The sequence below is a fragment of the Manacus candei genome, unplaced genomic scaffold (genome assembly GCF_025592945.1).
Source record: "Manacus candei isolate 608988 ecotype Guabito, Panama unplaced genomic scaffold, ASM2559294v1 h1tg000081l, whole genome shotgun sequence".
Taxonomy (NCBI): Eukaryota; Metazoa; Chordata; class Aves; order Passeriformes; family Pipridae; genus Manacus; species Manacus candei.
This window is the reverse complement of record NW_026138129.1, coordinates 5,837,348-5,864,483: the sequence shown is the minus strand read 5'-3', so window position 1 is coordinate 5,864,483 and position 27,136 is coordinate 5,837,348. Positions and strand designations below refer to the sequence as shown.

General features: G+C 40.2%; 1 protein-coding gene across 7 annotated transcripts; it reads left to right on the top strand.

Annotated features, from left to right (window-relative positions):
- The first annotated feature begins 4,695 nt into the window (after window positions 1-4,695).
- Window positions 4,696-21,495, top strand: FBXO30 (F-box protein 30). Of its 7 annotated transcripts, XM_051811079.1 has the most exons (6): window positions 5,527-5,648; window positions 6,074-6,108; window positions 6,555-6,634; window positions 9,308-9,412; window positions 15,638-17,732; window positions 18,575-21,495. In XM_051811079.1, the coding sequence occupies exons 5-6, from the start codon at window positions 15,654-15,656 to the stop codon at window positions 18,776-18,778; spliced, it is 2,283 nt and encodes a 760-aa protein (XP_051667039.1). In that variant the 5' UTR covers window positions 5,527-5,648; window positions 6,074-6,108; window positions 6,555-6,634; window positions 9,308-9,412; window positions 15,638-15,653; the 3' UTR covers window positions 18,779-21,495. The 7 variants fall into 7 exon arrangements, with proteins under 7 accessions (XP_051667038.1, XP_051667043.1, XP_051667042.1 ...); XM_051811083.1 differs by lacking the exons at window positions 5,527-5,648; window positions 6,074-6,108; window positions 6,555-6,634 and adding exons at window positions 4,726-4,819; window positions 5,385-5,493; XM_051811081.1 differs by lacking the exon at window positions 6,074-6,108 and having other exon boundaries at window positions 5,511-5,648.
- The last annotated feature ends 5,641 nt before the right edge of the window (window positions 21,496-27,136 follow it).

Here is a 27,136-nt window from a genome sequence, read left to right as displayed (position 1 = left end):
GATAAAACACTAAAGTGACATTCATCACACCACCAATTCAGTTTTGTAAAGGAAAAATGAAAAGAAATTAAAAGCACTAGTGGCTGACTAAGTCTTCTGAATCAATCACCTGTGTCAATACTGGCTAGCTTTTTACTTTTAAAGTACAATAGTTCTCAAATAGCATCTTTATTTCTAAAACAAATTATGTAGCTTGCAATCACCAAAACCAGAAAGGGCACAGAGTATGCAAAGGCTGTCTAGTAAGAATATTCCCAAATATATGGAAGAAATAATAATATTAAAAGATAAAAGTTGCTGAAGTTTTGCTATACAAAGAACTTGTTAGTGCCAAAAAGAATGAAATCCAATAAAGGTGTTATGTCATTGTTATTTTGTTTAATGTAAAACTTCATCTCCACTAAAACCCAGCTTTGTGATATTAAGCCCAGGAGGTACAGTGATCCTCCTGAGCACCGAAGCTTCCAAGTCAAACTTCCTGTGAGCTCAGAGAGGTTTCCTTGTACTGCCATGTAAAACCCAGCCATTCACACAACTCCTCTCAAATGTGGTGTCAGAGGGCTCAACTCTTCCCTCCTTCTACTACTGCAAATCAGACACAGCTCCATCAGGTTTCCTATGACTGTGCTATTACAAAACTTAGGCAATTTTTGGAAGAATCCAGTCCTAAAGTGGTGTCTAGCCTAGCTGCCACTGGTAATGGAAGATGCAACCACATGGTAGAGCATCTTCCCTTCAGGCTAGAGACTGATCCATCCTCTCAGCTGGATCATGGAGAATGAAGCCTCTGTGAAAGCACAGATGAGACCCACAGCCTCCTCCCCATGAAGGCAACTCCTGAGTTGAAGAGGCAGCATTATATCCCAGAAAACTGTATCCTGCATATGTGTATGGCACTCAAGCATTCTGGGTATATTTTGTTCAGAAGATCATTACTGTGATGCTCAGCTCCTGTAACAATCACATTCTTCTTTCTAGGTCTATAACCAACCAAGGGAGTCCAATTTGGCAGGATTAAAATTTTATTGACTTTTTTTAGGTTGTGGAATCTTCTTCTCTGGAGATATTCAGAACCTGCCTGGATGCAATCCTGTGTAACTTGCTCTGGGTGAACCTGCTTTGGCAGGGGGTTGGACTAGAGGTTGTGCAGGGGTCCTTTCCAACCCCAACCATTCTGTGATTCTGAAGGTATTTACATCCCAGTATCTGAGACACAGTACGAAGAATTCCCACAAAACATACGTGGCAACCACCCACCACAGCTTTAATGGTTGTAACTAGGTAGTTACAGGTTGTAACTAGGTTGTAACTAGTGCCATTATGCTGACACTGAGATATCTGACCTCATAGGGTAGATTTTCCTACAAAAAAACCCTTCTATGTTAAAGGTAGAACATGAAGAAACAACACAAAATGCCCAAATTCATGATCTTATCTAGCAGCTTCTTTTATAATCCATGTTCAAGGTGTTCTAAAATATCAAATGTTACTACTATCAGAGAATCTGATTATTATGCTACTTCAAGTCTCTAGGCTATTCACTGGCTTTTTTTTAAATGACAGAAGAAGTACCTCGTTAAAGAGGAGAGACTTTGCTTGAAAAGGTATAACCATAAAAGTACTAAGGTAAGTATCAGATCTCTTGATGGTCCTAGGTTGAAAACAAACTTAAGAGTTGCAAAAAACTTTTTTTGAGGTCTCTGTTGTTTGGAAACATCCTGCAGTGCAAATCGCATATGTGGCTTTGTGGGCAGATCTCAGCTGTTTATTTTTACACACTGCTAAATACGAACACTCACGCATTAGTCAATCTACTTGCAAATGCATTTTGGAAACATTAGTAATTTTTTTCCCCCTCTATGTCTCCACGTAGAAAGAATTTCCAGACAAAAATACCCATCAGTGAAAAAAGACTGTGATTGCTAGAATTTGAAACTAGAAAGTGCTTAAATAACTCACATTCACTGACAGCGAACAAATTGCACTTTCCACAACCTTAGAAATAAATGTGTTTTATTTCACAGTTACTGGATTACAGGAGATTGTTTGCACACCTCAGCAACTGCCTTGGTATTTGGTACAGGTTTTACTTCAAATAAGGGGAAAGACACCAGTTATACTGCCTCAAGAATCAATATACACTTCACTCTTCTGTTGACTTCAGTGACAGTGTCATGTACGGAACAATACTGGACCAGAAATGGATACTCATTTTCCATTTATGAATAGCCCAAATGAAGTTTCAGTCATTTTGGATTTAAGCCAGCAGAAAATAACCTCTCCAGTTGTTCACCCACTGAATCCTCAAAGACCTTCTGGCTTGTAGGTCAATGGTACCAAGCCAAATTGTGTGATTACAATTTTCCTGATTACCTTAAATAGCAGTTCATGGGAATGATGATGATTGTCTGGTGGGACACAAGGGAATAGCTGTGGGACCATAAACAAGTATATGCACTAAAGCATTAGAGAAGCAGCAGATTGTTCCCTGAATGACTGCATGATCAGAGAAGTCTCAGCTGAGGTATGAGAAAGGAAGTCCAAGCCACAGAAATTCATTCTTCTCACTCAAAAGAAGCAATAAAAAGCCCAGCTTCAGTCACAGAAGCTCAATTCCAGAACACAGTCAGTGACAGAAGCACTGCAACACCCTGTGTAATTAATACCTCTACAGCAGAGTGATCTCAGCCAGCCAGCAAGTGTACTCCACTGTGGTGAGAATAAGCAGCACAGTAAACTCCACCTGCCCCACAGCAGACACTGCCAGTACGAGGCAGTTGCAAAAACCATGACTGTCTACACGGATTCTGCCCAGTAATTTATATAATTGCCTGCTGAGCAGATGAAACGATTTTGCTTGGCTTCTCTGAGTCATGGTGCCAATCCCTACCATCTTCTGGAACTCACTTGGCTCGATTATTATATCCTGATCCTATAATCAAACCTATGAAGGATAAAAAGGGCCTGTCCTCAGGATCAAGGAAGATCAAGGCTGTAGTATAAGGGTGGGGCAAACCTGAGAGTGCTTATTATAGGAAGTGCTGGCAATGATGCCTCAATATTAAGGTCATCTTATGCTTTGTCTTACGTACCTAATGTGAAAATGATGGCTTATGTCCTTCATGCTCTCTTGTTAAGAGTAAGAAAAGGTAAGAATTTTCTAAGATGTTAAATGTTCAAACGTGCAACAGTCACATCTTTTACTTACTCCCCAGCAAACCTGGGTTAGGTGTTGAGAGATTCAGAGGATCTATTTCGCTTGATCTTAAACATGTACAACCTCTCTCAAACAGAAGTCTACACAGATGGCAGGGAAAGAAGGTCTTTAGAAACTAGGTGCAGAAAACAAGGATTTCCTGGAAATTTAAAGGAAGAATACCTTTTCTTGTGAATTAACAAACTAATCTCCCCAAGCTGTATCTTCTGCGGCCACAAAATACGTCTACATTTATTACGTTCCTTCTGAAAAAAAAAGGGTATGGTCTAAGTAAAACTGCTTTTTTTCTCAGGACTGTAAGACACACTGTATCCCCTTAAAATATGAAGTGTATCAGGAATAAGGACACTTACAGCTGTACACCCTGTGTGATTCCTACCTAGTTACAAGGGCAGGTTTCCATGGACTGAAGGGCAAGACCTGCAAAGGAAGGCTCAACACACTGCACTTCTGGGACCAAGTCCAAGCTTCTGGGAAGAAAGTTGTGGGGTGTAAGCCCAACATGCACCCAGAAAGGTGTTAGACAGGCACTGCCAGTAACACCAGAAGGCATGTTCTGAGCTGGCTGGCTGGAAAGGTTTTGCTGATGTGGTGGGGGCTTTAGCAAGACCCAGTGCCTGCAGAGGCCCAGAAAAGCCGACTTAAGTCACAGGATAGATTGCAGTGGTGCATCCCCTCAGCTGGATTGACCCTGGAACCAGGACTGGTGATCTCCTTGTCTCCCTTCCCCCCTTTTTCTTCCCTTTCCTTTCTCCCTACCACTTTATCTGAAACTCAGTGTCGTGTGCCTTATATAGTAGGTCAGGGACTAACATACCAATTTCCATGGCAAACGTACAATTTACTAATAAAACTTCCTGATTGATTGCGGACCCTCTGACTTTTGTCGCTCGTCTCGACCAACGCGCATTTAGGAATCTTAGGTGCTTCCCTTCCCTTCAAGGGTGGGTCGTCACAGTGCCAACGCGCATTAAGGAATCTTAGGTGCTTCCCTTCCCTTCAAGGGTGGGTCGTCACAGTGCCCCAGCGCCCACCGGTGCGCCCGGCGAGCCGAGGGTCCGTTCGGACCCGACGCGGCAGCTGCGCTCGCTGAGCCCTCCGCCCACACCACGCCCGCAGCGGCAGCCCCGAGGCCCAGGAAAGCTGCAAAGGCGGTAACCCCAGGGCCAGGGCACGCTGGCTCCCAGAGTGGAAGGGCAGGGCACGCCAGGGAGCCCCGGAGCCACCGCTCCCCCTCGCAGCCCACACAACCCCACAGCCCGGCGGCGGCTGCCGCTACCGCGCACGCGCAGGGGGCACGGAGGCCACACGCGCCATCCGGGCACTCCGGCCCAGTCCTATCCCGGCCCCGCCCCCGCCGGCCCCGCCCCGCCCCGCGCACCCGCTGGCCTTGGCTGTGCCGCGCGCGCGCGCGGCCGGCGGGGGCGCGGCCGGAGCGGGGCCGCGCCGGGAGCCCCGCGGCGGTGCGGGCAGAGCGAGCCGAGCCGGCAGAGGCGGAGCGGAGTGCGGCGGCGGCGGCGGCCAGAGCCCCGCAGGGGAAAAGGGCGAGGCGCAGCGTAGGCTCCCGCGCCCTCCTGCCTGCCTGCCGAGCGACGGGGACGGGTGAGCCGCCGCTGCTGCTGCTGCTGTCCGGCGGGGCGAGCCGGGGCCTGCGCCCCCCCGGGGCCGCGCCCCGCTGCCCGGCAGCCGGGCCGTAAACAAATGGCGGCCCGGCGGGGGCTCGAGCGCCCGGGGCGGCTCCTCGCCGCCGCTGACAGCTCCGGCCGGGGCGGGCCGCGGGTGGCTCGGTGTGCGGCTCCGCCGGGTCCCCTCCGCCCCGCCCGCCCCCCGATCCCCGCGGGCCGGAGCGCCGGGGCCGGGCCGGGCCGGGCCATGTAGGGTGGCCGCGGCCGCCCCGCCCCTTTGCCGGCCCCACTCCGGGCTCACGGGCGGCGGCGTCGGACCGAGCGCTGCTGCTGCTGCTTATTATGACCCCAGTGCTGCCAGCGCTGTCGGGGTGTCGCGATAGCACGTGGGGAGGGGATAGGGCCGGGGGCTGCCTGGTGCTGTGGAGACCGCAGTTGGAGAGGCTCCTTTCTGCGTGGAAGGAGAGGGGAAGAGAGCAGATGATCTAGAGGTATTCCTGAAAATCTTCTCTACTGCCCCGTGTTCGTGTTATTTCGAGTAGGTGTGCTCAGACCATGCAGGAGGTGGTGGTTTGACTCTTCTCCAAATTCCTTTTTTTTTACGGCTGTTGTTGACGTGCAGTGGAACCTTTGTTTCCCTCCTTTATGAAGGTAAAGAACGTTACGTGGTTGCACTCCCGTAACCCCACGGATCGGCAATCAGAAGCACACAGGGAGATGACAGCAGCTTGTTGAACGGCTCGCGTGTTGGAACAGTTGTGTGGCCTCACTTCCAAAAGTTCTAGCGCCGCTGTTGTTTGCAGCAGGTCTTCAGAATTCTTAAGGGAAACAACCCGTGGGCTGGAGAGACGGCTTTCTTTTGTTCTATAAAGCTCTACTCGGATTTGGCTGAGGAGCTTTACATAATCCTTGTTTCCCGTGTTGTTAATATGCCAGAATAAGTGTGTGTTACCATACGAGTCCAAACCCAGGCCTGTGCTCGTGTAGTAACAGCATCACCTTGCTTGTGCTAGTACTTAAGGCAAGATGCCTTCCTCTGCTTTCTGTAGAATTGGTGTGTAGTACTTGATGGTTAAGTCCTTTCCCTGGTCAGCTGCTGCCTTCTGCTGCATATTGATGTCATACACCTTAACTTGTGCTGTGATTTGGATGGTTAAGGTTCATGCATCTCTTTTGATGAGAATATTAGTTATGCCTTTTTATGATCTTCCCCTCTGCACCCCTCTCCCAGAAGTCCAAAACATATTATTAGAAGAACTTTGCTTGGTAAGCAAGTTGAGTACTGGAAGACTGAAAAATACACTGGTAACTTTACTCTGTGTCCGACACTGTATGCGTGTAAATATCTGTGCGTAATTTCTGCATAGCAGTCAAATTTCATCCAGAGAAGAAGTAGATTAAAAGGGTGAATGGGGGTTGTATTGCAAGCTGAGACTTTTCGTTGGGTCTCTTGCCTCGTTTTCTTCCAAAGTTAGAAGGTGTTAGAGAACAGAAGAATCCCAGCAGAATGGGCAAAAGTTATGCAAAAGCAGTGTTTTTACTCTTTTGCACTAAATTCTGCATTTATTCAATTAGCTTCTTAAATTTGGATTATATTTCCCTTGCCTTTTACTTTGATGTTAGAAGTCTAATGGGCAAAATAAGTGCTGAGTTTAACAAGCAATATCTGGTTGGAAGCTTTCTGGACAAGAGTTCTGCATGTTTTTGGACAGCCAGGTTTTTAGGTCCTGAAGAGAGTGTCTTGTAGTCTACAACTTTCTGAAGAAGAAAGCATATGGCTCTCAGTCTTCAAGTGAGATTTCAGGTCTGTGAAAAAACTATGCTTTGTATTCAGTCCAGTTGAACTAAAATAGCAAAAATTCCCTCATATCAATAGATCTGTTTCTTTGGTGAGCTCTGTCTCAACTGAGTCAAAGGCTCTTTGCCCCTAACAATTGAGATCCAGTGGTACAGAGGTGGGAGCAGGGAATCATTTTTTATCGTTATGCTGGTGGCAATTTCCCTTCAGTTTTCTTATCTGCATAATAAGAATAAAGATGATGTATCTGTTGGTGAGATGGTTAGATTGTATAAGGGGTGCTAAGTATTCCTGAACAGACCTCAAATAAAGAAGTAGGAGACCTCAAATTATTGAAGGTCACAGAGAAATCTGTGTAAGCTGTCCTAAGTGTCTGAGCAGTATCTAGTCTCAATATTGAATGAAGGAAAAAGGCTGAAAAATCTCGTAATACAAACTGCTCTGAAACAGGCCAAGGGAGTTAAAATGGCAGGGGAGTTCTAGATTCTGATGTACTTTGCAGGCTACTGTTTTTCATAGTTTCTGAGGTGACACTTGATGTCTTGTAATTTTGTTGTAATCTGTTAATGCTACTTGAAGCTACAGTACCCTGCAAACCCTTACAGTCAGCAGAACATCTAATTGAATAGACTGTGCTGTTTCTTACCAAATGCCCAATGTTGATCTAAGCTCTTAATGTGAAATCATGATGAAAACATGATAGGTTTAAACTTAAGTCATGAGAACGAGAGGCATGGTGAGGTAAAGTTTTAAGTGGTATAGTTACAGCTCTTCATACAAAACTTAAGTAGTGGTTCAGGCCGATTGTGATACCTGGTTCAGACTTGGTTATGGAGATGCTGGAAGGTGGGTGGTGTTTTGTTTGTTGAAGTTCAGGCTTTTATTTGTCAGATTAGAAACATCTCTAGTAGAAATTGCAGTTTTCCGAAAGTCCTATTTGACAGAGAAATTTGTTGAAGTGATAGATTCATTGCAAATAGGATCTTTATATGAGTGTGCTTTACTGGCATAGCTGTAATGCTTTTACAAAACCTTGTTTTGGCTGAGTCACTATTGTCATCAGATAAGGAATGTGTTTGGATAGGAACGTTCAGCTGGAGTCTTTGGGGAAAAAGAAATAGCATCAAGCTTGTTGGCATTTGGAAAATGCAGTCTAAATTATATTAGAGATAAATTGATGACTCACTGTACGTCCTAAAACCCTGCACAAACTTGTAGTGAAGAGTTTGTGTTTTCCAGTTCTTCATTTATGTTAGAAACATATTGAAAGAGCTGGTATAACATGCTCATTATGAAATGTATTCCCAGCTTTCTGTCATCAACTATTTGAGATAGGTGAGGTTTTGTTTAGACAGTAGTGGGGTTTTTTTAAAACTAACTATTTTTTTACCGTTTCTCTTGTGTTTAAAACCAAGTAGCTTGGAAGGGGGAAAAGCCTAACAGTTGCTGCAAAAAATGTCTTTCATTTGATAAGAAAGTGAAATACCCAAAAATAGAATAGGTTAGAGACTTAAAACAGTCTCTCTTGTTCTCATAATCTTCTTCTATTTTGAAATTTTCAAAATATTTTGGGACAAACTCCCTCATTTCTACTTCAGTGTAATCTGATGAGGTATGTGTGTATGGATGTCTGTTAAATTGTTTTGTGTACTGTCTATTTTGCTGTATATTGGTCAGGCCATTGTCTACTAACAAGGATGTATTTTTAATAGAAAAAATAACTTATATGTACAGAATACATGACATCTGCATTTCAGTCTGGTATGTTGGAGAGAAGTTGCATTCATGGTCCATTTACTTTAAAGTTCTTTTCTTATTTTGCTATGGGAACTGGTTAAACTTGTGTAGAAAGACCTGAAATAGTGTATTAATGACATTCTTGGCCCAATTTCTGTAAATATGCAGAGATCAGGAATTCTTTGGCAGCATGTATGAATTAAAATATTACATAAGAAGAATTTATTTTTTGTTTTGGGTGGTTAAAACTACCTCCTGCAATACAGAATGCATTATTTTTTACAGTAGTACTGTTTCTGCTTTCTGAGAAATGGCTTATTTTCTTTCCTGTTTTCCTGAAGGAAATTGGGGGATAAGAATATCGTTGTTCCTTTGGGCCTATCACCTCAATTCCATCTCTGTTAAGTTTTAGTGATAATCCTTGGGTATGAACACAAGGAAGAAGCAGCTTATTACAGTAAAAAGCTTTTTAATAGTAAGCAACTGCTTAATAAGTTCTCATGTGAAGACTGAAGATGGATGAATTATAACTAGACTAAAATGCAGTTTGTAAAAAAATCAAACTTTAAATTTATTTACTTATTTTAGTTCTCCAGCTGTTGTAATCTTTCATTCGAGTTTGGTTTTTTTCCTGAAGTGGTCAGAGCAATGAATTAAGTGTGGTAGGTCAGAATAATATCTTTGAATAATTTCTTACAGCCTTAAATGTAACGAGGTGACTAACAGCTATCAGTAAGCTAAAATGACAGAACTTAGGTTGCCCCTGGGAAGTCTGTTAAAAAGATGTTTATATTTCTATAAAGGCTGCAAAAAATTTCAGCATTGTAGCTCCAGGTAGTGTAAGCACATGACCTTTCCAGGGGATTGTACATATGGAAAGCAATTTCTACACCTGAAATGAAATCTTACTTCTGATCTCATTTCTTTCAGAGTCTGCAGCAACTGAGGAGTCACACTGTGCTCAAGTTCAGAAGTGCTTTACACATGAAATCTACTGACTCTCTGGCTGATTCTGCCCTGTCACCATCTCAACAGGTAGAGTGCTTCTGTGCCTGAGCCGTGCAGCAAGCATAGCTGCTCCTCATGCAGTTGTCCTGTGTCAGGGTGTGGCCAAAGGCACATTGAAGCCTTGGGGTTTCCTCTCTGGGGCATGTGTCAAGGAAGCAAGAATGCATGGCAGATCTGTCACAAAAGTACTCAAAGGAAAAGCCTAGTAGTTTTGGTTTTGATTTTTAACACTCACTGAGTTTAACAGGGATAGAAGAGAGTGTTCTGTCGTTTCATCAGAGCTTCTATTCTAAAATGGAACAAAACCAGACACATAGGGCATCTGTGGAAGGTCCACTTCAGTCAAATCAGTGTTTTGCTTTGGGTCATTTTCCCCCTCAATTCTACCTTTTTTTTTTTTTTTTTCTGCAATGATTTTGGAGGAAAATAACCTCACTGAAATTGAAATCTATGAATGGTAGGAAGATGGTTTGCCACTAGGAAGAAAGGAACTCCTAAAGTGCTACTCAAAAGAATGCAAAATAGATTTTTGTTCCTAGAGTAGGATATTTGGGGCAGAAATAGACAGACATAGAAAAGCTCTTCTTTATAAGATTGATATAAAAAAGGTTGCACTTCCCTATAATTCTAATGGTTACTATTTTTGCTGTAATTAGAGGTTTCTTTTTGTTTTGGTCTTGTTTGTTTGTGAGGGGGATAGGTAACTTTAATTTATGCTTAAAAAAGCAGTTAGTATATATTCTGTCAATGCTAGAGCACTGATAAAACTTGCATCTTTCCAGAAGTATGTGTCCCCCTGAATTTTTTTCCTTGCAATAAGAAGCCATGTTTTGAGCATGAACTTTTTCTGCCTCTTTTGTGTAATAAATTAGTGTAGACTATGATCATAATGGTCCAAAGTAGCATCTTATTTATATAGTATTTTGGGCTTTAGTAATTGGAACTTCTTCTCATGTTTTCAGTGTTTAACAAAAAGGTAATGTAGACGAATTCTAATATGTTCAATATATGCAGTCACTACCAGCCAGGGAAGATGCTCTCCTCTTTGTTGTGGATGAATTTATGTATGAGAATCCAGTGAACACTCATCTGTCCAACTGTTTTGAATACAGTTTTAACTTCCCTGATCTCCCTACTTGTAACAGAAATCAGGGTTGTCTTGATGAACTCCAGGGTGGGAGCGGCAATTAGTATCCCGTAAGGTCGAAGTTGGGCATCTGAAAGAGAAGTTCCTGAGAGAAACCTGAGTAAAAGATGGAAGATTCAGAAGTACGGCAGTCTCTTCTACAGTGTCCAGAAGAAAGGGGAACTTTTTAGCATGGTTTGCATATATTTGCTTGTGGGTGGATTTGGATGCTTCTGGGAGTTTAAACTTGTAGTACAGCTTGTGTGTCTCTATGCTTCTACTTCCTTGAACCAGTAATTTAAGAACCTGTTTGCCTATTTACTTGAATTTGATAGAAGAGTCTCAAAGGTAGCTGAGCTTTATAGGTTGGTGAATAAAAGGTGGCTGAGTAATGGAGGGTTCCAATAGCAATAATGGTTGTGTGATTTCCTGCCTTATTGGCACCAAAGAATTCACGGAGGGGAGAGTAAGCAAGCAGGCTTTGGGTTTGATAATACTAAGTACAGCTCTTGTGGTGTAGAAGAAAGTGAGAGCTCTTGCAGCTGAAGCACTGTGTAGTGTCTGAAACTTTTATTATGCTATTTTAATGTTTGTGTTATAACAGCAACTGAAAATCATGTGGCAGTAGCAGCTGGAATTTTAATCCTTTTAATTATGACAGATTTTCAAAGCATGTTCCGGCTGATTTGGTCAGCTGACTGTATAGTATGTACAATAACATCAAGTGATTGCACAAATTCTGACAGCAGTGGTCACCTCACTGGAACGGGATGTATTTTTAGGTTTCTCTGCTAGTAACAGTCAAGTGTGTGTACTTAAGCACACTGAACTGAACTGAAGCTAGTTGCTGACACTACACTATTAGAAAAGGACAGCTGTTCCTCCTTGCTGTAGTCATTGATCTGACACTGTCTTCTCACCATATTGTGACAAGGAACACAGTGGGATATAAACACTGTAAATACTATTGGTACATGTTTTAATGACATATATTTTTCTTTAGGTCAGCAATGACATTCTTTGTTAGTCCTTTTAGTTTGCTGTATTAGAGAAAATGAAAGGACTTTGTTACCTCCAGCAAGAATTTTCTTTATCTCCCCTTTATCCAACAGTTTTTTCCTTTACAAGGCAGTATTTGGGAAGAGGGTGGTTCTTGTTCTCTGCGTAGTACTAATGATATATTGGTTATGGTTATTTAAAGGGAAATTATTCATATGTGGATGCTCTTAATCTATGAATCAAAGAGGTGCTAAGTTCTGTGGTTCACAAAGTTAGCTTACAAAATAGTGAGTCATGGCCATTTGCTGATTAATGAATGTGCTAATTCTTGAGGTCTTATCCATTTACTTCACCAGTTTGATAGGGTTGTTTGGTTTTTTTTGCCTTTGGACTTAATTTGCAATTTGATAACTGAATTATATCAGAAGCCTTAACTAGTTTAAGCAGTCCAGGAACTCATGACTGCCCAAAACAGCTGTTGAGTGTGAAGCCCAATGCATAAAAGAACATGTAATATATTTAAAGAGACTTTGTAGTAACCTGTAAGTAAAATGTGACATTCTGACTAAATTGAAGTTCTACACCAGGTACTGTGGAGTTAACGCCTATAAGCAGAACACAGAATTTTAGTGAATGTTCTGCTGATGGTCTACTGATGTCTGAAGAGATTCTAAATTATGTATTTAGATAAGGAGCCAAAGGATTTGAATTTTAAGATAAATGGCAACTAACGTAAAACTTCCTAGTGACCAGTAAAATTCTTATTTATGGAAACTGAGGGAATAGGTCACTTCAGCTGCTTAATTGATTTGTGTCTGTAACCGCCTCTTTATAAAAACAACCTGAGGCATCTGTTATAGAACAAGTTAGCATCTACCTATTGATAAGACTTGATATTTTAGTGTCTGCTTTGGCTTTCATATCCCGTCTGTTACTGATACATCATGTTTTCACCAGATTTTGTTTCCTTTTTGCACACTTCACTTGTCATTTGCTTGTATGAAATCATTAAGTTTTGATGAATATTAGCTTTTGTGTGAAGGAGTCCAGGAGCCTGAGAAAAGCCAGTATCATCCTGCAACTCGGGTTTTACAATCTGACTTGTAAAAAACCAAGATAGTGTGCTGGGGAGGAGGATGTTTTACTGTCTTAATAGAATGTTCTGTGTAAGCTCACATAGGCTATTTAAAGATAGTATTTAATGGTGGTTGACTAATTTAGGGTATGTCTACAGAAATGGTGCAGGCAAATAGGAGCTCAGTTTGACTGGGTTCTGAGCTGCTGCATGTGGGCCAGCTTTGGCCTAGAAGCAGTCCAATAGTGCTGGCTTAGCAGCAGTGTGTGTGCTACCTAACACACCTGCCCACTCCTCTGCAAGTGGCTCACTTCTGGCCAGCTTAAAGTGAGCAGGGTGCAGAGCTTTTTGCAAAGTATGTAAATGATATATATTTTTTTATTTTTTTATTTTAAATCATAATTGTGGCTAATTGATTAAATTAAACTTTACTACTACCAGGCTGTTGCTTTAAGGAAGCAAGACTGTTTAGATACATGAAACAAGGGCTGGGGTCTCTAGGGGCTCCTGCATTATAAATTAGCAATTGTCTTTTTCAATGCTGTTTTCATTTTGTCTTATGCACTTTAAAATACACACATAATCTGAGAGCTTCCTTTTGATCTCTGCTCACCTGTTGACTTGAAGAAGGCTACAGTGTGGTTTCAGTACTGATGCAAAGTTCTGAGATTTTCTTTAGTCTAGCAATAGGCTGCTGTATTTGGCAAGAATTAAGGTAGACAGGGCTTTGCTGGAAGAACTAAAAATATCTTCAGAGAAGTTAAATCGTTTTCTCTTTTTTATTCTTTATTAAACATGTTTCAACTTTTGTAGTAGATGCTATCTGACTTAATTTGCACGTTGAAAGCAGGTTGTGTGCCAGAAAGGTTTGCGAAAATGTTTAGGAAGTCAGTCAGTCACTGAATCCAGTGACTGATGCACTTGACAATTTATTTGAAACTCACTTGTTACTCAGTATATAAATGCTAAGGTATAGTGGGGGAAATTCAGCTCTGTTTTGCCTGCTAAGTGTAGCACATATGCTTCTTTGTTAGAAGTGTTCAGGAGAGTGGGTGGCTAAAATATTTAAGTCATCCAAATTACGACGGATGGGGGGTGAGGACTGATTGCTCCTTAAAGTTGGCATGAATTTCAAAGCATTATAAAAGAACAGAAGTGAGTGAAGTGTCACATAGATTTCTATTTAAATGCTTTATTTAAAGTGGAGTGTCTAAAAGGCACTTGTTTCTTTTTACCATCAGTTTGAACAGAAGGAATAATACTAAGCAGTTTTATTTTTTCAGTTTAGAGTAATTTTAATGTGAGAAGCCTTAATGCATTAAAATAGAAGTATTCAGTCTGAAGACAATGCATGAGAGCATTGGTTAGCTAGCAGAATAAGGAACTATTTCTATCAATCTTAAAGTATTTGAGCATTTTATTTCTCAAGAAAATTACTAGAGGGTGGGGGAGTAAGGAAGAGCTGAAACTGAGCAATGGATTTTTGAAACAGTATTTTGAGATTTTGCTCTGCACAAATCATTCTCTGATATTTCTGAACTTTAATCCCTACTGGTATCACTGCTGAGAGGGAGTTTGTTGGAGCATAGAGGAGAGCTTGATCACTTGTGTGGGCCTGCACTCCAGCAAATGAGTTGCTCCAGAGTTTCTCAAAGTATTGTACAAAGATGCAAAGTTTACTCTTCTCTTTCCTTTCTCCTTTTTCCTTCCTTTCTCCCTTTTTCCTTCCTTTCTCCCTTTTTCCTTCCTTTCTCCCTTTTTCCTTCCTTTCTCCCTTTTTCCTTCCTTTCTCCCTTTTTCCTTCCTTTCTCCCTTTTTCCTTCCTTTCTCCCTTTTTCCTTCCTTTCTCCCTTTTTCCTTCCTTTCTCCCTTTTTCCTTCCTTTCTCCCTTTTTCCTTCCTTTCTCCCTTTTTCCTTCCTTTCTCCCTTTTTCCTTCCTTTCTCCCTTTTTCCTTCCTTTCTCCCTTTTTCCTTCCTTTCTCCCTTTTTCCTTCCTTTCTCCCTTTTTCCTTCCTTTCTCCCTTCTTTCATTTTCCTTTTTTTCATTTTTCGTTTTTCCTTTCTTTCCATGCCACAACAAAGAATTGAATTTTTTGTTTGTGTCAGTGTGTTATTATAGATTACACAATTGATGTATATGTATTTGCATTTTTATTGTTGTTTAGCCTTTTTATGTAGTGTCGTTGTGATACCCTTATACTTTGAACTGCTGGTATTGTAATCAGGACTGCCATAGGATGCATTAAAAATTTACATTTTGTGGGTTGAACTGGACGTATAGGTAGGACCATGTTGGCTACTAAAGTTTTATGTAAAAGTTTTCAATGAAATAAAAGGGCTTATTTAATGTGCAGTGTAATTGTGTAGTGTAATTGCTACCCTTGTACAACAACTACTATAAAAAATAAGGGAGGAGCTATAAGCTATAGAGGAAGAAAAAGAGCGAAGAGCTGTTGTAAAGGACTGCAGTCTGTCAGGTGCATGGAGTTGAAGGCGAGAATGGGACACAACAGGGAACTGAGATACTCACTGAAGGCTGCAGAGTGTGTTAAACAGAACTGCATGAAGAGGGTGTCAGCATCTTAGGTGGTAGCCAGGCAGAATATGGGGAATATGTTGCCTCTGTTTAATTTAGAGAACTGGAGATGAGGATGAATCTGGCTTCCTTTATTTTGTCTCTGTACAGTTGTATGGTTTATGATTTTAGGTAGTAGTCTATATAGTCAATGATCATGCTTTGTTTTTCATTGAATAATCTATTTGCAATGGGCAGGGAAAAAGGACTATTCCAGAGGGAAGGATTATACAACATTTTTCCCATATAGTAGAGCCGGTAAATAAATGTATAGACCATGTTTTGGACTCTGATGCAAATGTGTATTTGTAATTTTCAGATGAACTTTTAAGCACCATTTCTTTGAAATAAGATCTTACATACTTGTTTTCCTAAAATGGGTACTGACCAAGGATGCAAAATTGCAAATAATGGTCAGTAAATATTAACAATATTGAGTAAATATTCTCTGCTGTTGTCTCCTTTCTCTTTACTCAGAATTGGATTTACAGTCATGGAGGAACATCAGCAACATATACACTGTGTGAACTGTGTCAGCCGTCGTTGTATGACCAGACCGGAGCCGGGCATTTCCTGTGATTTGATTGGCTGCCCCTTGGTTTGTGGTGCAGTTTTTCACTCCTGTAAAGCTGAGGAACATCGCATGCTATGTCCACTTGAAAGAGTGCCTTGTTTGAATAGTGGCTTTGGATGTCCCTTCATAGTAGCCCGAAATAAAATTGCTGACCATCTAGAAGTTTGTCCTGCAAGTGTGGTATGTTGTACCATGGAGTGGAATAGATGGCCAGTCAGTTATGCTGACCGAAAATCTTATGAAAACCTGAGTAAAGATGTTGATGAAGTGGAGCAGCTAGATATGGCTTTAGCCCTTCAAGACCAGCGCATGTTATTAGAATCCCTTAAAGTAGCAACTATGATGTCAAAAGCAGGTGAACAAATACCAGAATCCAGAGAGCAAACTTCTGTCAAATCAAGTGCCCCAGATACAGTGCATACAAATGGTTTGATGCCTGTAGATGAAGAGTCCTATGGTGCACTTTATCAAGCTACTGTTGAAACAACGAGGAGTTTAGCTGCTGCTCTGGATATTCTGAACACTGCTACACGGGACATTAATATGTTAAGTTCAAACATCTGCATTTCACCACATGAAAGGAAAGAAGATACTGAGATTAAAGAACAAGCTTCTAGTGGCATTATTCAGGATAAAAAGTCTGACCATGAATATCCAGATGAAGATAATGTAGGAGCAGTTGGGGGAATTAACTTCGATAGCTTGAGTCAAAATTCACAAATGGAGCAAAATGGTTCTAGTGATATTTGTTATGATGTAGTGCAAAATCATGACTTAAATCTAAACCTCAGTAACTCCCCACTTTTGTGTAATGGCTTTCATGTAGAAAATGAATGTTCAAAGGTGTTGGACCAGAATGAAGATCTTAGTGCATCTAATTCAAAACCGTCCAGTGTAGCAAATGGTGAATGTACTGCATCTCACGATGATGAAGCATTACAGTCTTGCAGCTCCTTCCCTGTAACAGCACAACTTAAAGAAGAAGTAATATCAACTGATCACTTAGTTAATGGCAATATTAATCATGTACTACTTCCCCATAATGCTAATGAAGAAGAAATATTAGAGAAACAAGTGGAGCAAGAAAGATTGAGAAACATAGATGCATTTTCACTTTTGCGGCATCGATCATACAGATTTCTTGTTAACCACTATTGGTCAGCACCAAAAGAAGACAAAGCTGTTGATACATCAGATTTGGAGGTAACAGAAGATCCTATGGGTCTTCAAGGGATTGATCTAATCACTGCAGCTCTGTTGTTTTGCCTAGGAGACTCTCCCGGAGGTAGGGGGATATCCGAAAGTCGTGCTGTTGATGCGTTTCACGTTGACTTTGGGACCCAAACATTTTCTCTCCCATCTGCGATATTGGCCACAAATACAATGGTGGGGGAAATAGCTTCAGCTTCTGCATGTGATCATGCCAACCCACAGCTCTCAAATCCAAGTCCATTCCAGACCCTTGGACTGGATTTGGTGTTGGAATATGTGGCTAGATACCAAACAAAACAGCGTTCAATGTTTACATTCGTTTGTGGACAGTTGTTTAGAAGGAATGAATTTTCATCGCATTTTAAGAATGTGCATGGAGACATTCATGCTGGCCTTAACGGCTGGATGGAGCAGAGGTGTCCTTTGGCATATTATGGGTGTACATATTCTCAACGAAGGTTTTGTCCTTCAACACAAGGGGCAAAAATTATTCATGACCGCCACTTACGGTCATTTGGAGTTCAGCCTTGTATATCCACAGTATTAGTGGAACCAGCAAAAAGCTGCTTAATTGGACTGCACAATGACCATCTGAGTAGCCTACCTTTTGAGGTGCTGCAGCATATTGCTAGCTTTCTAGATGGCTTTAGTTTATGTCAGCTTTCAAGAGTGTCACGTTTAATGAGAGATGTGTGTGGAAGCTTACTTCAAGCACGTGGAATGGTGATATTGCTGTGGGAGAAGAGAAGGTACCCAGATGGAAGTTCTTGGCAGGTAAAAGAAAAGGTAAGTGTGGGGGTTTTTTTTTATTTTGAAGGTGAAAGGCAAAGTATTAAATTGGTCCTGTCTCTGCTTTTACTCTTAACATTATCTCTGATACTACTTGCTTTTGGTATAATAACCCTTCGAGAAAGAGATTGTCATCTAGAACAAGTGAAAATTGCTAGCAGGTTGGCTCAATCTTCTTTACAGTTGGAGAAGTAGAAGTTGAAGTAGTCTGTCTAGTTTTCACTGGATGAAAGTAAATTAACTTCTGTTTTTTCCAATATTCTAAAATATTAAAAGATTACTTCATGATTTTCTTTGATATCAGTATTCCACAGAAATAGGAAAGCTGCTACAGAGTTTGCTTTTCTTGCCTTTATAGTGTTTACAGCAATTATTTTTTCTAACCTGTTGAAATCCTATCTATTGCCATGATATTGAGTGCCTTAAATACTGAAATAATTTAAAACCTTTGGATGACCTTTGTGTAGTAGTTTTCACCATCCTCCTCAAGAGCATCTCTAGCACTTATTTGAAATTCCAGAAGTTGATAATTTCAGAACCAAATCATAATGACTGGTGTTGCAATACTTTGTCATTTAACTTCTGATTGCATCTATTTTGTAGATGCAAAAAATACTGCCTGTGTTTCTTCCCAGTTCAGAGTTGTCTTGGAATCTGAGTCAACCTGGGACTGACCATACAGCTTTTAGCATTGTATATTTTTGCTATGTTGGTTTTTATTATGATTTATAGTAGACGCACAACATTACCTGAAAGTTTCATAGCACAAGTACTTAATTTTCTGCTCTGAGTTCAGGTATCTTAAAACATTTTGAGCCTAAGTGCAACTTATTTTCTAGGTTTGGCGCTTCAGTACAGCCTTCTGTACTGTGAAAGAGTGGAAGTTTGCTGACATCGTAAGCATGGCTGACCACTTGAAGAAATGTAGCTATAATGCTGTAGAGAGAAGAGAGGAGGCTGTTCCGCTGCCATGTATGTGTGTAACACGAGAACTCACTAAAGAAGGACGTTCACTGCGCTCTGTTTTGAAACCAGTACTTTAAGTATTGCAACCACTCCAATTGCACATACACTCAAGCACCTGATATAACCTCGGTAATATTACATGACACTTTATTAATGTACTAAAGATACTTTCTAGCTAAATCTTCTCTGTCACTGTGTATATAAGGTTTGAAGTGACATTTATTTTTTATAATACTGTTTAGCTGGAAAGTAATGAAAGTTGCCTTAACGTTTGAAAAATTCGGAACTTGCTGGACAGGGTAGTTTTATCTAACTTATATAATTTAAGAACAGAATCCTAAGATGTGTTTTCTGATTCACTGGTGCCCATGTTGCTGATGACTGATAATATTTCAAAAATAGCCTCTAAATGATATGCACATTTAGATAGGAAACACTGAATTGTAGTGAGAGAAAATCCTGTCCAAATGTTCTTTCTGTATCTGGTCTATTTTTTTTTTAACAAATTGTAATCCAAATATTTGAAAGATAAGGAAGAATTCAAAACTTTATAATAGATGTCTCAAACACAGCTTTTAAGCACATCTTTTCTCATTAAACCGGTGTTCTAGTGCTCTTCCTAGTTAACAGGTGATCTAGGATCAGCTTTTTTTAAAAAAAGTTTTTTTTTAGGAATGATCTAAGTGAACTTAGATTTACAGCAGCCTAATTTTTAGCACAACTTTGTTTTGACATGTCAACAATTGCTATTTTTTTTCTGAACTCTTAACAGTTATTTTACTTCTGGGAGCAAAACTTTAAGAGCTAAAAACATGGAATACTAGTTTTTACTCTCGCACCTACAATGACATCAATATCAAATGTTCAAAATATTTTTCCTTGTCCTGCAGTTGGCTGAGGGTTAAATTGCTTGAGCAGTCAGAAATTTTAAGTATGTGATGAACAGTTATGAATTTATAATGCAGCTAATGAAAGGGCTTTACTTGTTCTATGGTATTGTGAGATGTATTGTCTCCTTTTCTGTTAATTTGTCTATAAAAATGCTGCTTTTTTAAGCAGCATTTTAAATTACTGGTATGTATAGCAAATGTATCATCTTCATAAGATGAGACATGATTTGTTAATTGCATAAGGCATATCAGAAATCTATGTTCAACCACATTTTTTAAACAAACAACTCCAATTTGCTTCCAGTCTTCCATAAGAAAAGATCTTACAAAGCATTTATGAACAGAGAATACATGCTATGAAAAATGGCCTGGTATAGCATAACTGTAATAACTTGAATTGACTTTCCAACTTGTTTGTAATAATGTTGGTGTCTCTAGCCTGTTGCACTTAGCAACTGTGCCACAAAGCTAAAACAGAAACAGACCAGAGCTTGGAACAATGAAATACAGTACGTATTTCCATTATAGGAAAAAAATAAGAGATTAGTAAGGAGGAGATGTTTACAAAAATGGCTAAATTTATTACTTGTAATTTCTGTACTGGACATTTGTTTATGGCTAGTCTGGCTGCAGTTCACAACTTTGGTATCTGTGCATTTCCCATTCTGGGTTCAGTCCAGCTAAACATTCACTGCCTTTTTCTATTCAGAGTGCTACAGGTGCCCAGAAAAAAAAATAAATCTAGTTCTTCAGTGCCATGAGTTGAAATCATAACAGCTCAAATAGAAGTTCTGCCTGGATCTTCAAACTGCATGTTCTTGTTCCAACAACTTATCTTCCTTTTGTTTGAAGAGAAGAAAGGAGTAAATCATCTACAGAAGTTAGCAACATTTGCAGTAATTCTTAGCTGTTACCCCAGTTATCTGGAAAGGAGAATCTAGATTGATGTACAGAGATGACTATACCAACTGGGTTTTAGGTAGGGATTTTACACCCCTGGTATAGTTCTGTGAATGCATTGAAATGTTCATTACTCACAAATTCTTCAGTATAAGGCAGGAGACAGACTTTCATCAGTTCTTGTCTTTTAGCTCTAATGGCTCCTTGCTGCTGCTCTCCAGTGTTTTAAAAGTAGTTGTGTGACTGGAAGGATCCTGAATGTTAATGATATAATGTTTGTGTTTATGGCTAAATCTACTTTAAAACGTCTGTCTGGGGGTTACTGGTATTTTTTAGTGAGCAATGTGGTGGTTTTGGTACTTGAATTCTTTGTAACTACCCAGAACCCTGATAAGTACAGTAGGCAGACATATGTCTTGGTCACTTATGGAAAAGAGGGTGTTCAGTTAGTGTTGGTAGAACCTCGCTTGTAGCACAGTACAGAACTGCATCTAAAGTATCATCAGTTGTTGATCTAATCAAATGAACTTTTTAAGTACTCTTCTTAAGAAATAACACTATTTCTCAGTACATGCACTTTTATTTTCAAATGTAGATACAGGCTTTTTTGTTAAATTAGTTAATTTTTTAATGAGAATCCAGAGCTATTAAAAAATCATTGTTGTAAACAACATCTCTGCCTTGTAAACTGCTCGAAATGCAGGAATACAGTATAGTTAGGATAAAACCTTTTTTTTTTTTTACACTGCTATGCAGTTTGTAAAACATTTATGGTGTATAGTCAGTCTATCAAAATGTGACTTGTTCACATTTGCCCTTGAATTTTAAAAATGTTGTATCCCTTTCGTGGTACATCTTCCATACAGCATATATAGACAGCTGTTCCAGTCTTTCTTTTACTTGATACCACATTGCTACTTTGTTTAAAATATTATGTTTTCAATCATTATGCAATATTTTTTTGCAATGTCTGTTGAAATCCTAATAAAACTTTTGGAGTTTCACTTTTAGTATGATTGTACTTTCTTTAAAGCGTATCCCCAGCCTACCAGTGTTCAAGCATGGTGCTCAGTGTCTGCCTGTAGGATTCCAGTAAATAATCAAAAAGAAAGAAATTTACATAAAGGAAACTATTTACAAACATTCAAACATTGCATAATTTGGAAGTGACCAATATTTATCACATTTATTTCAGTGTGAAGATTGGTAATTTATTTTTACACTTACCTGCCCATTTCTATTGCTTTGGTCTATTATGCAGCAGAAATTGCCTTCCTCAATTAAAGATTTAACTACATAACATTGAAGACACATATTGTACCTTGTAGATTTGTTCTAATTGATTTTTCTGAATAATAAATTGGAGAGATCTGATCAATGTGATATGCTGCTGGTTTGCAAAGAACATTTTCAGTGTGTTGTCTCATGAGTAAAGTTTACTGTAGAAAGTTGTTGGTGAGAATGATACAGAGATAAAAATTTAGGCTAGTTTTTAGATAATAGTTGTAGTTCAGGCAGTTTATAGAATGGCAAAACATAAAACAAAACCTCATTAAAATAGAAGACTGCTGAGAAATTGACCTTTTGCTCTGAGATTTGCTAATATGGGATGCTAATAGTCTTTACAAATAAAAGTGATACCCATATACATAAATTTAATAATAAATTAATCTAAACTGTGTTGAAAAAAATAATGTGTTGCATGGTTTAAGTTCAGCCAGTACAAACTTGTGACTATTTTACTTTTTAGATGGGCTACATTTTGGTTTTATGTCTCTATAATTGGGTTAGATATCCTGCTGTGTAAGAAAGTATTTTGTGTCTCACTTTAACTTTTTTGATGCTTTAAGTGGTTTAGAGGATTTTTAGCTTGTTTTTCTGAGAATACTACTGCTAAAACTGTCTTCATGGCTCTTCTCTGCTGCATGTACTTTCCTAAAATGAGATTTAAGTTCAGTGGAGAATTCAATGCTTGCTGTAATACCAGATTTAAATTCTTTGACTCAGAATGTCTGTTCAGGCAGCTTTGATCGTTTTCAGAAGAGCAAAACTACCAGTTGCTTCCAGTGCTGAGGAAAAAAGTAGTAATCAGATACTGTTTATAAAAAGTTATGGCATGTAAAGCAGAGTTTGAAGAATGGGATTCTCACACTGTGACTGGCATGTGGTGAATATTGAAGCAATAATCCAAACTAGAGAGGAAAATTGAATGAAGAAGTAGACTTTAAATAAGGATAGCATCCAGTCCCAGGATATAGAGACTCTTCTGAGAGACTGTGTGAGAATGCTGGGAGTTTGACTTGTGCATGCTGCAACTGTGTTTCACTGACCATTTATCAGTCTTTTGATGATGGCAGGAGTTTACTCTGCTGCTTGAGCTCAAATGGGCTTTAGTTATAAACTGCCTCCAAATACTGCCTGCATTCCTGAATCAATATTACGTAAGTTGAACACAGACCTCTCTACTGAATGCAAGGTATGTATTCAGTGTTGGTTCTACATGCTATTGGTGTTAGAGGTAATATTTGGTAAAATAATAGAAAAATAAGGTCCTTTGGAGACAGAGGATTCCTCTACTTGGCTTCTATCAGTATTTGCCAAAAAATGGGAACAAAAATGTGTTAGGGAACGCAAAGAGCAAGACTGATAGCATTCACTATAGCTTGCCAATGGCCTGATAGTTAAGAAAACATTATAAATTGTCATTAGATGCAGTATGAAATGTGATGGCAAAAGTCCACACTTCTGTCATTTAGATATACAGACTCATTACAGCATCAGGTAGTAGAAAAAATGTATACAAAATAAGCATGTATGATTTTCACTGCAAAATATGTGAAAACTAGAATTTCATCAGGTGTGAATTCACATAAGGCTAGATTTGTAGAATGAATCAGGAAAATGTGATTTCTGCCTTGAGGATGTTTCAGTGTTCTGGTGCTTAGTTTCATCCTAAACTGTGCTGACGTTTATTTATCTTAAATCATAAAATTAATGAACTGCAGAAAAATAGTAGTAGGAAAAGATGAAATGACTTTACAAAATCATTTCAGTTTGACAGTGTCATAAAGTAGTACTGAACTGAGAATTTTACAATATAAAAGGAACACAAGCAATAGATTGTGATATATGCTTTTCACTCAAGATTTGTCTTTTTATTCCTATAGTGTGTTTTCAAATACGTAACAAAAGAGCTGTCTTCAAGCTTACTGTGATTTAATGGAGAAAGTTCTGCTAGTAAAATGAAAGTTGGGTTGCATTAGTATTTTCCAGCAAAGGGGTGGGCTGCAGAACAAAACTAATCTGATTATGTGACTGGTTAGCAAGTGAACAATCAACCTGGCGTGAATCTATGCTGGACTTTGTTCAGAAGTGTTAATGTTTGATTGTTATGTGTTGCGTAATCTTCTGAATATTGTGTACTCTTTAATATTGTAATTGTGTAGTTGTGTTCCTCATGTGCTTCTGGAGGCCTTTGCAGCAAACAGGAAATAATGTGCTGCTTAAGGAGATTTGAACCTTGGTTAAGGTATAATGTGAGTGTTATGAACTGTGACAGCTGTTTATGAGCATCAGATGTCTGGAGTTTCACGTCATTGTGTATTTCAAGAGAAAGGGATGGCTGGATGCCTTGTTGCCTAAGCAAGGTGGCTTTACTTATAAGCATGTTATATGGTATTGCACTGTGCAAGTGGTTTTTAATATACAGATGGGTAGGATGTTCTTGAATTAACAAGGTAGTAAGACTACTGAGCAGATGGGATTGCACACAACAAAAATTGCTTCCATATTTTGTGACAAAACAGGGTCAGTCTAAGTGATCTACGTTTGACATCAGTTAAATGCAACTCATAGTCATATTCTTCAGCTGATGCCATTTTGGATATACACAGAGGCATTATATTAAAGGTTAAAAAAAACCAAATCGAAACAACCAAGAAAGAAAACCCACACCCAAAAAAATCACCCGAACAAATAGAAAAATTCTCACTGATGTATTTTTTAAATATATAAACAGTGTTCGTTAGTGTTTGTTAGGAGAGCCTGGCAAGTAATTAGAAAACTCAGTTTCTATATTTTGTTCAAATAAAATCTACTGCATATAGATAAGAAAAAGCCAAAACAAAACACATTTACAAAAACTGTATGATTGGCAATATCACCTTTCTACTGTCCTTTTGATCTTCAGGTGAAACTTAAATGATCTCAGATTTGCTAATTTTACCATCTAGATTTTTGTATTCTCTTTGACTAGTTCAAGTGTGTAAATAGCTGAAAAAAAATCTCAAGGCTATTATAGGTGTTTAACAGGCTGAGACAGTTTAAAGTACAAGATTTTACCCCTGATCTTTGTCATGATTGTAGGGGTTCTTTGCCAAGATGTTGGTGGTTATTGTGTACCTCAGATGCAGTAAGATTGTCTTTTCAACCCTATATTGAAGGTCAGGGAGAAGGGCAGTTTTCATGTATAGCTGTGATCCTCCATGCCGTCTTGAAGCTCTTCAGTTTTCTAGAGTCATGCTGAACCTACAAGAATCTCACCTTGATTTTTACTTAGCAGGGGAGTTGACATAAAAAAACCCCAGAACACTTAGTTGTCTCTATGCCTAAGTATTCACATTTCTAGTAATTTGTAATGTGTGCCAGGTGGGTATCACAAACTACATTAACCAAAGGCCTGCCTTCTTGAGGGTATAAAGTATGAAGAGGACTGTGCTGGGTTTATGTGGCAAGAGTCTGGTAGCGGGGGGCTGGGAGGGAGGAACCTCTGTGAGAAGAGACTAGGGACTGCCCCATGCTGAGTACAGTTGGTTCTAGATGGCTCTGCAGTGGCCAGCAAATGCTAAGCCATCCAGGAAGCTGGTGGTGCCTCTGTGAGAACATAATTAAGGAAGGGTAAAAACCACTGTGCAGCAGATGTGAGAGAAGAGTGACAAAAAATGTGAGAAACAGTCCTGCATACACCAAAGATCAGGGAAGAAGGAGGGGGAGGAGGTCCTCCAAGTGCGGGAACAGAGAATCCCCTGCAACCTGTGGAGAAGACCATGGTAACTCAGGTTATCTGTCTGTAGCCCACGGAGGACTGCACAGGAGCAAGTATGAGCTCTGCAGCCCATGAAGGACCCCATGTCAGAGCAGGTGGATCTACCCTGAGGGAAGCTTCAGTCTGGGGAGAACCCCCACAGGAGCAGGCTCTTGGCAGGAGATGCAGCCTATGGAAAGGAGCCCATGCTCCATGGAAAAGTTTTATGGCGGGACCTGTGACCCTGTGGGGGAACCATTCTGGAGCAGTCTGTTACTGAAGAACGGGACCCTGTGGAATGGACCCATGCTGTAGCAGGTCTTGAAGAACAACAGTGCATGGGAAGGACTCATGTTTGACCAGCTTGTAAAGGGGGCCTCACTCTGGAACAGGGGAAAAGTGCAAGGAGGAGGGAGAAGCAGGGAAAAGCTGTTATAAACTGACTGCAACCTCATTATCCATCCCCCTGTGCTGGTTGCAGGGGGAAAAAGGAGATAGAAGAGTTGGAAGTGAAGTTGAGCCTGGGAAGAGAGGGTGAAGGGAAAGGTGTATTTAGTTTTGTCTTTGTTTCTAACTATCCTACTCAATTTTTTATTTGCAATAAATTTAATTTTCCCTAAGCCAATGCTTTTCTTTTTTGCCTGTGACGGTAATTGGTGAGCAATCTCCCCATCCTTATCTCAACCAGCCTATGAGCTTTTCCATTTTACTTTCTCCCCATCCTGTTGAAGAGGGGGAGTTAAAGTGGCAGGTTCAGTGTCTGGCAGCCATCCAAGATCAAACCCAAGGACAAAATCCATTAGAAAGCACATAGAATCATAGAGCCATTAACGTTGGAAAAAAGACCTTTGTGATCATAGAGTCCAACCGTTTACCAAATACCACTTTGTCAACTAGACTATAGCAGTAAGTGCCACATCCAGTCATATCTTGAACACTTCCAGGCATGGTGACTACTACCCTTCCCTGGGCAGCCTGTTCCAATGTTTAGCTTCCCTTTCAGTGAAAAAATTCTTCCTCATGTCCAGTCTGAACCTGCCCTGGTGCAGCTTGAGGCCCCATCCTCTTGTCTCTGGTTGTCTGGGGTAGGAGACTGTCCCCCACCTGGCAACAATCTCTGGTGGTTGTAGAGAGTGATGAGGTCAGCCCGAGCCTCCTTTTTTCACAGACTAAACAACCCCAGCTCCCTCAGCTGCTCCTCTAGAGCCTCCACCAGCTCCATTGCCCTTCTCTGGACACACTCCAGCACCTCAATGTCTTTCTTGTAGTGTGGGGCCCAGAACTGCACATAGTACTTGAGGTGTGGCCTCACCAGGGCCGAGTACAGGGGGATGATCACTGCCCTGGTCCTGCTGGCCACACTATTTCTGATACAGGCCAGGAGGCCACCTGGGCACACTGCTGGCTCATGTTCACCAGCTGTCAACCAGCACCCCCAGGTCCTTTTCCCCTGGGCAACTTTCCAGCCACTCATTCCCCAGCCTGTAACACTGCATGGGGTTGTTATGACCCAACTACAGGACCTGGCGCTTTGCCTTATTGAACCTCATACAACTGGCCTTGGTCCATCAATCCAGTCCAGATTGCTCTGCAGAGCCTTCCTACCCTCCAGCAGATCAACA

Coding starts and splice junctions, on each gene's coding strand:
- FBXO30 (XM_051811078.1), top strand. CDS start 15,654: ATGGAGGAACATCAGCAACATATACACTGTGTGAACTGTGTCAGCCGT. Junction 17,733..18,574: donor CTTGGCAGGTAAAAGAAAAG/GTAAGTGTGGGG, acceptor CTTATTTTCTAG/GTTTGGCGCTTCAGTACAGC.